This window comes from Salvelinus namaycush, unplaced genomic scaffold (genome assembly GCF_016432855.1).
Source record: "Salvelinus namaycush isolate Seneca unplaced genomic scaffold, SaNama_1.0 Scaffold1117, whole genome shotgun sequence".
NCBI classification, from domain to species: domain Eukaryota; kingdom Metazoa; phylum Chordata; class Actinopteri; order Salmoniformes; family Salmonidae; genus Salvelinus; species Salvelinus namaycush.
The window spans coordinates 40001-54615 of NW_024057806.1; the positions used below are offsets into that span (position 1 = coordinate 40001).

General features: G+C 42.5%; 1 protein-coding gene across 1 annotated transcript in view; it reads left to right on the forward strand.

Annotated features, from left to right (window-relative positions):
• LOC120035863 (ankyrin repeat and fibronectin type-III domain-containing protein 1-like) overlaps positions 1-14615 on the forward strand; it is a gene marked incomplete at its 3' end in the record, with an annotated part of 60795 nt that overhangs the window by 31188 nt on the left and 14992 nt on the right. Inside the window, exons 9-13 of the mRNA XM_038982322.1 lie at positions 3055-3154; positions 3265-3397; positions 3592-3708; positions 3833-4048; positions 10057-10223. Coding sequence (XP_038838250.1) covers positions 3055-3154; positions 3265-3397; positions 3592-3708; positions 3833-4048; positions 10057-10223 — 733 coding nt within the window. The remainder of the gene's footprint in view (positions 1-3054; positions 3155-3264; positions 3398-3591; positions 3709-3832; positions 4049-10056; positions 10224-14615) is intronic.

The following is a 14615-nucleotide window of genomic DNA, read 5'->3' on the forward strand; positions in this document are numbered from 1 at the left end:
CGAGTTTTAATGACTCCAACCTAAGTGTATGTAAACGTCCGACTTCAACTGTAATTACTTGACACAATGGAAAGAATGAACAAAACAACATACCAAACTAGAATGCTATTTGGCCCTAAACAGAGAGTACTCAGTGGCAGAATTACCTGATCATTGTGACTGATCCAAACTTAAAGAAAGCTTTGACTATGTACAGACTCAGTGAGCATAGCCTTGCTATTGAGAAAGGCCGTCATAGGCAGACCTGACTCTCAAGAGAAGACAGGATATGTGATCACTGCCCACAAAATGAGGTGGAAACTGAGCTGCACTTCCTAACCTCCTGCCAATTGTATGACCATATCAGAGACCCTCAGATTACACAGACCCACAAAGAATTTGAAAACAAACCCAATTTTGATAAACTCCCATATCTACTGGGTGAAATACCACAGTGTGCCATCACATCAGCCAGATGTGTGACCTGTTGCCACAAGAAAGCTACTGAGTCGGGCTCCTGAGTGGCGCAGGGGTCTAAGGCACTGCGTCTCAGTGCTAGAGGCATCACTACAGACCCTGGTTGAATTCCAGGCTGTATCACAACCGGCCGTGATTTGGGAGTCCCATAGGGCGGCGCGCAATTGGCCCAGTGTCGTCCAGGTTAGGGTTTGGTGTAGGCCGTAATTGTAAATAAGGATTTTTCTTAACTGACTTGCCTAGTTAAATAAATAACATTTAAAAAAAGGGCAACCAGTGAAGAACAAACACCATTGTAAATACAACCCATATTTATGTTTATTTATTTTCCCTTTTGTACTTTAACTATTTGCACGTAATATAACATTTGAAATGTCTTTATTCTTTTGGAACTTTTGGAGTGTAATGTTTACTGTTTTTTTTGTTTATTTCACTTTTGTTTATTATCTATTTCACTTGCTTTGGCAATGTAATCATATGTTTCCCATGCCAATAAATCCTTTAAATTGAAATTGAATTGAAATTGAGAGAAACACAGAGAAATTCAGAGACACAGAGACACAGAGAGAGAGAGAGAGAGAGAGAGAGAGAGAGAGAGAGAGAGAGAGAGAGAGAGAGAGAGAGAGAGAGAGAGAGAGAGAGAGAGACAGAGAGAGACAGAGAGAGACAGAGAGAGACAGAGAGAGACAGAGAGAGACAGAGAGACAGAGAGTGTGTGCATTCGGAAAGTATTCAAACCCCTTGACTTTTTCCACATTTTATTATATTACAGCCTTGTTCTAAAATGTATTAAATTGTTTTTTTTCTCATCAATCTACTCATAGTAGCCCATAATGACCCATAATAATAAAAAACTGAAATCACATTTACATAGTACAAGTATTCAGACCCTTTACTCAGTACTTTGTTGAAGCACCTTTGGCAGGGATTACAGCTTCAAGTCTTCTTGGGTATGACGCTACAAGCTTGGTACACCTGTATTTGGGAGGTTCTCCAATTCTTCTCTGCAGATCCTCTCAAGCTCTGTCAGGTTGGATGGGGAGAGTCGCTGCACAGCTATTTTCAAGTCTCTCCAGGGATGTTCGATCGGGTTCAAGTCCGGGCTCTGGCTGGGTCACTCAAGGTCATTCAGAGACTTGTCCCGAAGCCACTCCAGTGTTGTCTTGGCTGTGTGCTTAGGGTCATTGTCCTGTTGGATGGTGAACCTTCGCCCCAGTCTGAGGTCCTGAGCACACTGGAGCAGGTTTTCATCAAGGTACTCTCTGTACTTTGCTCTGTTCATCTTTCCCTCAATCCTGACTAGTCTCCCAGTCCCTGCCGCTGAAAAACACCCCCACAGCATGATGCTGCCACCACCATGCTTCACTTTAGGGATGGTGCCAGGTTTCCTCCAGACGTGATGCTTGTCATTCAGGCCAAATAGTTCAATCTTGGTTTCATCAGACCAGAGAATCCTGTTTCTTATAGTCTAAGAGTTCTTTAGGTGCCTTTTGGCAAACTCCAAGCGGGCTGTCATGTGCCTTTTACTAAGGAGTGGCTTCCGTCTGGCCACTCTTCCATAAATGCCTGTTTAGAATAAGGCTGTAACGTAACAAAATGTGGAAAAAGTCAAGTGGTCTGAATACTTTCCAAAAGCACTGTAAACTGTGGTCCGTCCGTCTGTCTATCTGCCTTGTGTTTACACTCTGTAATTATGTTTCGAATTAGCATGCGGGATGGCGATTGGCATCGCTGGGACCAGCGGTCCAGGGGCAGATAGCAGGGGGATGGGGGTGAGAGGTGGAGATATGGGGGTGAGAGGGAGTAGATAGGGGGCTGTAGAGACAGCTGAACAGACTCAGATAACACAACGGAGTGCCACTGAACCTTGAAAGGTGACCAGCTCTGAGAACCTCTTATCTCTGATTCGCTCTTCCCTTCTCTTTTTGCTGTTGTTTTGTGTTTGTTTATTTTTTAGTCGATTGCAAAAATGGGACACGACATTACAGTACATGCGGTGTAAACAAGGTCATTCTCTCGTGCTTTCTCTCTCTCTCTCTCTCTACTTCACGGCTGATTCCTTTCTCTCCACACCCTCTACTCTCTTTCACTCAGACAAAGTGAGTCAAATGCACAGTGCTCCTTACAAACTCAAGATCCTTCTACAATACTGAAGATAGACAAAAACAACCATTACTATACTCAATTAAATTTAGAGGACATTCGTTTAAGTTCAAGAACAGTTTCCTGCATAACAGCAGTTCACTTGAAGGGAATAACAACATTCCAATACTGAGTAAACAGTAGAAAGCGTTTGAGTTTTTCAGTGCAGTGCACATACATACATACATACAGGAACTAGTTCAAGTTGAAAACAGCAGAAGTAATGACACAAACAAATAAGAGGTCAAATGTTTTCTTTACCAGGAAGACAAATAATCAGTTTACCCCCTCTCCCCTCTTCCTTCTTCCCTCTCCCCTCTCTCCTTTTCCCTCTCTTCTCTCTCCTCTCCCATCTCTCCCTCCCTCCTCTCCTCTCCCATCTCTCCCTCTATCCTCTCCCATCTCTCCCTCTATCCTCTCTCATCTCTCCCTCTATCCTCTCTCTCCTACTCTCAGACACATCAAAGCTCCAGAACCCAAGCCGTAAGCAGTCCGTCTCCAGAAGTCTCAAGCACCTCTTTAACTCCTCCAACAAGTTTGTCAAGACTCTCAAAAGGTGAGCAAGTAGTGTGTTTGTGTAAAATACACCCCTTGGATGTACATTATGGCCTGTTCCAAGTGGATTGTATAAATGAGACGGACTGTTCCATTTTGCTGGTTCTGTAGGGGGGTTTACCTGGCGGCAGTGTTCTACCACAAAGACAGTCTACTGGTGACCACAGAGGACCAGATCCCTATAGTGGAGGTGGATGACTCTTACGGCAGCTCTCTCATGCAGGACTTTCTATGGTTCACTAAGGTATTGTGGGTAATGTAGTTCATTACAAGGCAGCAGCCATATATAGAGAATTTTTAGCACTAGTGCATCAGGCTGGATTCTGCGTTTCAACCAAATTACTGTACCTCAATATTTCTCTACAATTATGTTTATAATGCAGTTTCTCTCTCTGTTTCTCTCTCTCTCTCGACCTATCCCCCTCTCTCTCTCTCAAGTTGTCGTGTATGTGGGAGGATGTGCGGTGGCTGAGACAGAGTATGTCTGTCTCCATGTCCTCCTCCTCCACTCTACAGGCCAGACAGAAGATGTTGGCTGCCGCTGGGCAACTACAGGTACTCCCCTGCGTGTGTGTGTGTGGGGGGGAGGGGGGGGGGGTGTATGTGAGTCAGAGATTAGTAGATAGGCAGACATACAGATATAAGGATTTATTGATTGATTGATTGATGTCATTCTCAGAGCTTGTTGGGGACACACAACCTGGGGCGTGTCCACTACGAGCCCATCAAGGATCGTCATGGCAATGTGTTGCTAGTGACGATCCGGGACATGGAGAGCCAGTACTCATTCTTCAGTGGGAAGTGGATGCAGGTGTCCAAGCTACAAAGCCAGAGGAAGAGTCTGTCCACACCTGAAGAACCCTACGCACTGGACATACTGCTAATTACCATACAGGTAGAACATACCTTTACTATAACCTTACCATAGCCTCCCATAACCTTACCATAACCGTACCATAGCCTACCATAACCCTACCATAACCTCCCATAACCTTACCATAACCGTACCATAGCCTCCCATAACCTTACCATAACCGTACCATAGCCTACCATAACCGTACCATAGCCTACCATAACCTTACCATAACCGTACCATAGCCCACCATAACCGTACCATAGCCTACCATAACCTTACCATAACCGTACCATAGCCTACCATAACCGTACCATAACCGTACCATAGCCTACCATAACCGTACCATAGCCTACCATAACCCTACCATAACCTCCCATAACCAAACCGTACCATAGCCTACCATACTGTTCATCACTATATAAGTACCACAAACAAACACGTACACACAATTCTAGTCCTGTTATGGATTGTAACAATACAACCAAAAAATATAGAATACTATCTTGAAATATATCTAATTGGAACACAAAAGCACTAATTCAACATGATGAAGATAAAAACTCAGTCAACAGAAGGCACAGTATGTGTGGATGGTGTGGTGTGCTGTGTGTTTTTTGGCATTGAGTGAGAAAGGAAATGGTTGAATATCCCAGAACCAATGTATTGCTGTGTCATGGATATATTGGAATTAGTGGATATCTGGAGACTTAAATACCCTGACCTAGTGAGATATACATGGCGGAGGTTTAATATCCTGACCTAGTGAGATATACATGGAGGAGGTTTAATATCCTGACCTAGTGAGATGTACATGGCGGAGGTTTAATACCCTGACCTAGTGAGATATACATGGAGGAGGTTTAATATCCTGACCTAGTGAGATATACATGGAGGAGGTTTAATACCCTGACCTAGTGAGATATAGATGGAGGTTTAATATCCTGACCTAGTGAGACATACATGGAGGAGGTTTAATACCCTGACCTAGTGAGATATAGATGGAGGTTTAATACCCTGACCTAGTGAGATATACATGGAGGAGGTTTAATATCCTGACCTAGTGAGATATACATGGAGGAGGTTTAATATCCTGACCTAGTGAGATAAACATGGCGGAGGTTTAATATCCTGACCTAGTGAGTTATACATGGAGGAGGTTTAATATCCTGACCTAGTGAGATATACATGGAGGAGGTTTAATATCCTGACCTAGTGAGATAAACATGGCGGAGGTTTAATATCCTGACCTAGTGAGATATACATGGAGGTGGTTTAATATCCTGACCTAGTGAGATATACATGGAGGAGGTTTAATATCCTGACCTAGTGAGATATACATGGAGGTTTAATACCCTGACCTAGTGAGATATACATGGAGGAGGTTTAATATCCTGACCTAGTGAGATATACATGGAGGAGGTTTAATATCCTGACCTAGTGAGATATACATGGAGGAGGTTTAATATCCTGACCTAGTGAGATATACATGGAGGAGGTTTAATATCCTGACCTAGTGAGATAAACATGGAGGTTTAATATCCTGACCTAGTGAGATAAACATGGAGGAGGTTTAATATCCTGACCTAGTGAGATATACATGGAGGAGGTTTAATACCCTGACCTAGTGAGATATACATGGAGGAGGTTTAATACCCTGAGCTAGTGAGATATACATGGAGGTTTAATACCCTGACCTAGTGAGATATACATGGAGGAGGTTTAATATCCTGACCTAGTGAGATATACATGGAGGAGGTTTAATATCCTGACCTAGTGAGATATACATGGAGGAGGTTTAATATCCTGACCTAGTGAGATATACATGGAGGAGGTTTAATATCCTGACCTAGTGAGATATACATGGAGGAGGTTTAATATCCTGACCTAGTGAGATAAACATGGCGGAGGTTTAATATCCTGACCTAGTGAGATATACATGGCGGAGGTTTAATATCCTGACCTAGTGAGATATACATGGAGGAGGTTTAATATCCTGACCTAGTGAGATATACATGGAGGAGGTTTAATATCCTGACCTAGTGAGATATACATGGCGGAGGTTTAATATCCTGACCTAGTGAGATATATATGGAGGAGGTTTAATATCCTGACCTAGTGAGATATATATGGAGGAGGTTTAATATCCTGACCTAGTGAGATATACATGGAGGAGGTTTAATATCCTGACCTAGTGAGATATACATGGAGGAGGTTTAATATCCTGACCTAGTGAGATATACATGGAGGAGGTTTAATATCCTGACCTAGTGAGATATACATGGAGGAGGTTTAATATCCTGACCTAGTGAGATATACATGGAGGTTTAATAACCTGACCTAGTGAGATATACATGGAGGAGGTTTAATATCCTGACCTAGTGAGATATACATGGAGGAGGTTTAATATCCTGACCTAGTGAGATATACATGGAGGAGGTTTAATATCCTGACCTAGTGAGATATACATGGAGGAGGTTTAATATCCTGACCTAGTGAGATATACATGGAGGAGGTTTAATATCCTGACCTAGTGAGATATACATGGAGGAGGTTTAATATCCTGACCTAGTGAGATAAACATGGCGGAGGTTTAATATCCTGACCTAGTGAGATATACATGGCGGAGGTTTAATATCCTGACCTAGTGAGATATACATGGAGGAGGTTTAATATCCTGACCTAGTGAGATATACATGGAGGAGGTTTAATATCCTGACCTAGTGAGATATACATGGCGGAGGTTTAATATCCTGACCTAGTGAGATATATATGGAGGAGGTTTAATATCCTGACCTAGTGAGATATATATGGAGGAGGTTTAATATCCTGACCTAGTGAGATATACATGGAGGAGGTTTAATATCCTGACCTAGTGAGATATACATGGAGGAGGTTTAATATCCTGACCTAGTGAGATATACATGGAGGAGGTTTAATATCCTGACCTAGTGAGATATACATGGAGGAGGTTTAATATCCTGACCTAGTGAGATATACATGGAGGTTTAATAACCTGACCTAGTGAGATATACATGGAGGAGGTTTAATATCCTGACCTAGTGAGATATACATGGAGGAGGTTTAATATCCTGACCTAGTGAGATATACATGGAGGAGGTTTAATATCCTGACCTAGTGAGATATACATGGAGGAGGTTTAATATCCTGACCTAGTGAGATATACATGGAGGAGGTTTAATCAAGCTAGTCGTCTTGTCTCCTTTCTTATGTCATTCTCTCTGGCACCAAAAGTTTTAAAAAGTGTTGATAGGGGACAGAATGCGGTCGGATCATCACATAATTGGCATATATATTACTCTTACAGAATTTCCACGTGGGTAGATGATAACTTGTTTATAACTAGGACAGAAGAATTTATAGCTGACTTTTTCAGACATAGCATAGGTACAGCAGATCCCCGTATTGTATGGGACACTTAAATGTGCCTTTAGAGGCAATGCAATTCAGTACTCTATAAAACATAAGCACTTTAGATCAAAAGAGTCCATATTAACAAAGGAAATTGAAGGACTAACAGTACACTTAGATAGCAATAAAAACTGTACCATAGAGCCTCAGAATAAGTCAGAGGAAAAAGAAAAGGATAAACTTATTCAAGCAAGATCCAGTGTAATATAATATAAAAAATAAAGCGAACTGGATGGAATATGGGGAAAAATGCACCACATTATTTTTCAATCTTCAACATAGAAACGCTACCAAAAAAAAGGTATTGAAACTTGTTACAAATGATGGAGTCACGCATGATTCCCCGAATGATATTTTGAAATAGGAAGTAAAGCCTCCTCCATCTCCACTAAACGAAGCTAATTGTATGGATTTTTCCCCTATTAATAATGTACAATTTACATCTGTACAGAAAGACTCATGTGAAGGCCAAATTACAGAGGAGGAACTTATTGATGCAATTAAAGCCTTTAAGGCTGGGAAAACTCTAGGGCTGGATGGTATACCGGTGAAAGTATACCAAACTTTTTTTGATATACTCAGAGGACCATTAGCATGTTTTAACCACTCCTATATAAATGGTAGATTATCGGACACTCGACAACTCTAGATTTAATTTTAGATTTAATTTTGGATTGGAGATGCTTCATGTGAGTCTGGAAGGAGAGTTTACAGTCCAACCAGACACCTGGGTATTTGGAATTGTCCACATATTCTAAGTCAGAACCGTCTAGAGTAGTGATGCTGGACGGGTGGGCAGGTGCAGGCAGCTATACAGGATATAGATACTTTTATACCTGTTTCCTCCAGCATCTTCACAAGGTCCTTTGGTGTTGTTCTGGGATTGATTTGCACTTTTCGCACCAAAGTACGTTCATCTCTAGGAGACAGAATGCCTCTCCTTCCTGAGCGATATGACGGCTACGTGGTCCCATGGTGTTTATGCTTGCGTACTATTGTTTGTACAGATGAACATGGGACCTTCAGGCATTTGGAAATTGCTCCCAAGGATGAACCAGATTTGTGGAGGTCTACACGTTTTTTTCTGAGGTCTTGGCTGATTTCTTTTGATTTTCCCATGATGTCAAGCAAAGAGGCAGTGAGTTTGAAGGTAGGCCTTGAAATACAGCCACAGGTACACCTACAATTGACTCGGATTAGGTCAATTAGCCTATCAGAAGCTTCTAAAGCCATGACATCATTTTCTGGAATTTTCCAAGCTGTTTAAAGGCACAGTCAACTTAGTGTATGTAAACTTCTGACCCACTGAAATTGTGATACAATGAATTATAAGTGAAATAATCTGTCTGCAAACAATTGTTGGAATACTTACTTGTGTCATGCACGAAGTAGATGTCCTACCCGACTTGACAAAACTATAGTTTGTTAACAAGACATTTGTGGAGTGGTTGAAAAAAGAGTTTGAATGACTCCAACTTAAGTGTATGTAAACTTCCGACTTCAACTGTATATAGCATAACACTAATATGTTATTTAACATATAATGACTCTAAAATGTTTCACTAAATAAACGTGAAATCATGTGGAGACTGTTTTTGGAACACTCACATTTGACATTTCACATGTGAGCATGTGTTTTTGAAACACTTCAGGTGCGATTCACATTTTCGAATGTGCAATTCCATGTGCTATCACGGTTCAGTAAAAACATGACCCCTCCTGGGATTTGAACTCACAACCTCTGGATCTGAGCTATGCTGTGGTGTTGCGCTGGCAGCTGTTTGTTCAGCTGCAATTGCTAATAACCCATCCATAACCACCCAACTAGGCCTATATGTGATAACGTGTAAATCTGAGGCCTGCACTGACGCTAACCCGCAAATAAAGTGCCTTGTAGGCTACAGTCAGAGACTGCAGAACCATTTTTTTGACAAGGGGTGCAGGATTTTCTTGTTGTCTGATATAGATAAAGTTCTGCTTTTAATATCCGACATTTAGGTAAGCTATTTGTTGAACTTTTATATAATTAGAAACATGCAGCTTCTCTTCTGTCGTTATATGCTGCCCAGAATATTGTAATGAATTGATAGAATGAATGCTTCAGTCTAGCTGACATCGGTAAAGTTCTCTGTCGTCTTTGGTTCTTCACGGAGCAAAAACGTTTAGGTACTGGCAGTGGCGACCCGTCATTCAGACCAGGTATAGGCCAGGTATAACTAAGCTTGTGGGGACACACAATTCAGTCCCATTCAATAACCTATTTTCCCTAACCCCTAAACCTAACCCTAACTGAGCTCCTAACTCTAACCCTAAAACTAACTCTAAACCTAATTCTAACCTTAACCCTAAACCCCCTAGAAATAGCATTTGACCTTGTAGGGACCAAATGTACCAAGTTGTTCACATTTTTGTTTGTTTACTATTTTTGTGGCCATTACTGGTCCCCACAAGTATAGTTAAACACGTCCACACACACACACACACACACATTTCACCAACTGACCCTGTATTCTCCCTTTCCCTCTCACGCTCTCTTTCTCTCTCTGTCTGTCTCTCTGTCCCTCTGTCTCTGTCTCTCCATCTCTCTCTCATCCCTCCCTGCCTCCCTCTCTCTCCAGGACATCTCGGCCTACCAGAGGCGTAGCCAGCATCGCCTGACCCCAGGTCTGTACCTGGGTTACCTGAAGCTCAGCAGCTCTGTAGACCAGATCAGAGTGCTGGTGCCACAGAGGATGCCCAACATGCTGTGCCATGCGCGGGTACGAGACAACGCCAATGTCTCCAGGTGAGGACACACCACAGCAAGACCTTTAAGGTTTTCATTTTCAATACATTTGATAAAATGTCTAAAAACAAGTTTTCACTTTGTCATTATGGTGTATTGTTTGTAGATGGATTAAAAAAGAAATGGGTCAGTGGTATTGACATTTGATAATGCTGTATTGTGCTGTGTAACCGTAGGTCTGTTTTGTTTTCGGTCTGTCTGTCTGCCTGTCTGTATTGTAGGTGGTAATAGGGTTGGCCTGTCTGTATTGTAGGTGGTAGTAGGGTTGGCCTGTCTGTATTGTAGGTGGTAGTAGGGTTGGCCTGTCTGTATTGTAGGTGGTAGTAGGGTTGGCCTGTCTGTATTGTAGGTGGTAGTAGGGTTGGCCTGTCTGTATTGTAGGTGGTAGTAGGGTTGGCCTGTCTGTATTGTAGGTGGTAGTAGGGTTGGCCTGTCTGTATTGTAGGTGGTAGTAGGGTTGGCCTGTCTGTATTGCAGGTGGTAGTAGGGTTGGCCTGTCTGTATTGTAGGTGGTAGTAGGGTTGGCCTGTCTGTATTGTAGGTGGTAGTAGGGTTGGCCTGTCTGTATTGTAGGTGGTAGTAGGGTTGGCCTGTCTGTATTGTAGGTGGTAGTAGGGTTGGCCTGTCTGTATTGTAGGTGGTAGTAGGGTTGGCCTGTCTGTATTGTAGGTGGTAGTAGGGTTGGCCTGTCTGTATTGTAGGTGGTAGTAGGGTTGGCCTGTCTGTATTGTAGGTGGTAGTAGGGTTGGCCTGTCTGTATTGTAGGTGGTAGTAGGGTTGGCCTGTCTGTATTGTAGGTGGTAGTAGGGTTGGCCTGTCTGTATTGTAGGTGGTAGTAGGGTTGGCCTGTCTGTATTGTAGGTGGTAGTAGGGTTGGCCTGTCTGTATTGTAGGTGGTAGTAGGGTTGGCCTGTCTGTATTGCAGGTGGTAATAGGGTTGGCCTGTCTGTATTGTAGGTGGTAGTAGGGTTGGCCTGTCTGTATTGTAGGTGGTAGTAGGGTTGGCCTGTCTGTATTGTAGGTGGTAGTAGGGTTGGCCTGTCTGTATTGTAGGTGGTAGTAGGGTTGGCCTGTCTGTATTGTAGGTGGTAGTAGGGTTGGCCTGTCTGTATTGTAGGTGGTAGTAGGGTTGGCCTGTCTGTATTGTAGGTGGTAGTAGGGTTGGCCTGTCTGTATTGTAGGTGGTAGTAGGGTTGGCCTGTCTGTATTGTAGGTGGTAGTAGGGTTGGCCTGTCTGTATTGCAGGTGGTAGTAGGGTTGGCCTGTCTGTATTGTAGGTGGTAGTAGGGTTGGCCTGTCTGTATTGTAGGTGGTAGTAGGGTTGGCCTGTCTGTATTGTAGGTGGTAGTAGGGTTGGCCTGTCTGTATTGTAGGTGGTAGTAGGGTTGGCCTGTCTGTATTGTAGGTGGTAGTAGGGTTGGCCTGTCTGTATTGTAGGTGGTAGTAGGGTTGGCCTGTCTGTATTGTAGGTGGTAGTAGGGTTGGCCTGTCTGTAATAGGTTGTATTAGTTTTAGGACTTGGCATCTTAACAGTTGTTGTTAGAACATTAGACATGCTCTGGAACTTTGGCGACTACTAAGTCTTTTTTAACCCTCCTGCTTTGGACGTGTAGTTCATACATGCAGAATGACTGTCTTACCTCAATTAGCCTGCATTATAGGGCAGCCTCCTAGCAATTCGAGTTCTAGCCAATGAGCTTCAGCCCCTTCCCATTTGAGTGATAGCTAGCAAGAGGCACACAGAGCAGAGCGAGAGATCGAGAAAGCAGTGACGTGGTGCACATATCTGCACATTTGTGATGTAGAACGCAATTTTTAGGGAACAATTTTGTCTCGTGAGCGCTACTTTTAGAGCTACTGTACTGGCTAAGAAGTATACAAAAATACTGGAACATATCTTTAACTCAGAGGAATGCCAGTTTTCTGTTTACACCTCTGATGTTGTCAGCTAACATTCACCGCATTACACACATTCTCTACTGGGACACTAATCTACCTACAATATAATGTTACATTGACTGTGTGTGTGTGTGTGTGTGTGTGTGTGTGTGTGTGTGTGTGTGTGTGTGTGTGTGTGTGTGTGTGTGTGTGTGTGTGTGTGTGTGTGTGTGTGTGTGTGTGTGTGTGTGTGTGTGTGTGTGTGTGTGTGTGTGTGTTTGAGTAATATCAGATCTGATTTCTATGGGTCTGGACTTGGAGGAATGGGTTGAAGTATGTGTGTAATGCTCCTTGGTTACAGCCAGAGTTCCTGGGCGCTAGTCAGCTGTGCTGCAGTCCTAGATCCTAGATATATTGGAAAGTTTTATTTAAGTCAGGAACAAAGGGAAACGTTGGACAGAGTTTTTACCCAGAAAAACACTGCAGTCGGACAGACTTTCTTCTCATTCCATCTCTCTTATCTTTCGCTCTCTGTCTTCAATTCAATATTGACTTTATTGAGATGGCAAGTTAAATTACTTTCATTGTCAAAGTCTTCTCTGTCTGTATCTGCTCTATTTCTGTCTCTCTCCCCTCCATCTTTCTCGCTCTCTCTCTCTCTCTCTCTCTCTCTCTCTCTCTCTCTCTCTCTCTCTCTCTCTCTCTCTCTCTCTCTCTCTCTCTTTCTTTCGCTCTCTCTCATGTTAATGTGTGAGACAGAGAGGCAGGCATTAAATGGGCAGCAGTGTGTATTTGAATCTGACAGTAGATAATCATGCTACAGACACTGTGCCAAAGCCTCAAGTATTTTCATGCACATATTCCGAAAATATTTTGGGAGCTTTGGCTGTTGACAGATGTAGAGAAACTGGAGAGTGTTGTGACCATGGTCAGATGAGGAGAGAGGAGAGAGAAAGGTATTTTGGTATTTTTGGTATTTAGGATCCTCATTAGCTGTTGCAAAAGCAGCAGCTACTCTTCCTGGGGTCCACACAAAACATCAAACATGACATAATACAGAACATTACAACAAGGACAGAACTACATGTTTTATTTTTAAAGGCGTATGTAGCCTACTGTCACGCCCTGACCTTAGAGGGCCTTTTTTATTCTCTATTTGGTTAGGTCAGGGTGTGACTTGGGTGGGCAAATCTATGTTTCTATTTCTTTGTTGGCCTAGTATGGTTCCCAATCAGAGGCAGCAGTTTATCGTTGTCTCTGATTGGGGATCATACTTAGCCAGCCCTTTTTCCCACCGTAGATTGTCAGCACTATTATTTAGCTTCACGTTTCGTTTGGTATTTTGTTGTTTTTGTTCGGTGTTCATTTAATAAAGGAAAATGTACGCCTACCACACTGCACCTTGGTCCAATCCATCTTTCAACGAGCGTGACACCTACATATCAATCCATACACACAACATATCTAGGTCAAATAGGGGAGAGGCGTTGTGCCGTGAGGTGTTGCTTTATCTGTTTTTTGAAACCAGGTTTGCTGTTTATTTGAGCAATATGAGATGGAACGGCGTTCCATGCAATAATGGCTCTATATAATACTGTATGCTTTCTTGAATTTGTTTTTTGGGGGACTGTGAAATGACCCCTGGTGGCATGTCTGGTGGGGTAAGTGTGTGTGTCAGAGCTGTGTGTAAGTTGACTATGCAAACAATGGGCTTTTCAACACATTAACAGATTTGATACAAAATATTGTGCAGTAATGTAATTCTTCACTGGATCAGTCTGAAGCTTTGCACACACACGGCTGCCATCTGGTGGCCAAAATCTAAATTACACCTAGACTCCTATCTGAAAGTATGGCCTTTCTCTCGCATTTCAATGATGATGAAACAAAAAAACACAGTTATTTTTGTTTGTATTATCTTTTACCAGATCGAATGTGTTATATTCTCATACATCAATTTCACATTTCCACAAACTTCAAAGTGTTTCCTTTCAAATGGTATCAAGAATATGCATATCCTTGCTACAGGCAATTAGATACGGGGTACGATACTAAGAGGTTAATGTTTCTTATAAAAAGAAGAAGTGATGCAGTCAGTCTCTCCTCAACTCTTAGCCAAGAGAGACTGACATGCATAGTATTTATATCAGCCCTCTGGTTACAATGAAGAGCAAGACGTGCTGCTCTGTTCGGGGCCAGCTGCAGCTTAACTAGGTCTTTCCTTGCAGCACTGGACCACACGATTGGACAATAATCAAGATTAGATTCAACTAGAGCCTGCTTTTTGGAGTGTGATGCCAAAAAATCAGAGCATCTCTTTATTACGGACAGACCTCCCCCCATATTTACAACCGTTGGATCTATATGTTTTGACCATGACAGTTTACAATCTAAGGTAACGCCAAGTAATTTAGTCTCCTCAACTTGTTCAACAGCCACACCATTCATTACCAGATTCAGCTGAGGTCTAGAACTTAGGGAATGATTTGTACCCTAATACAATACTCTTAGTTT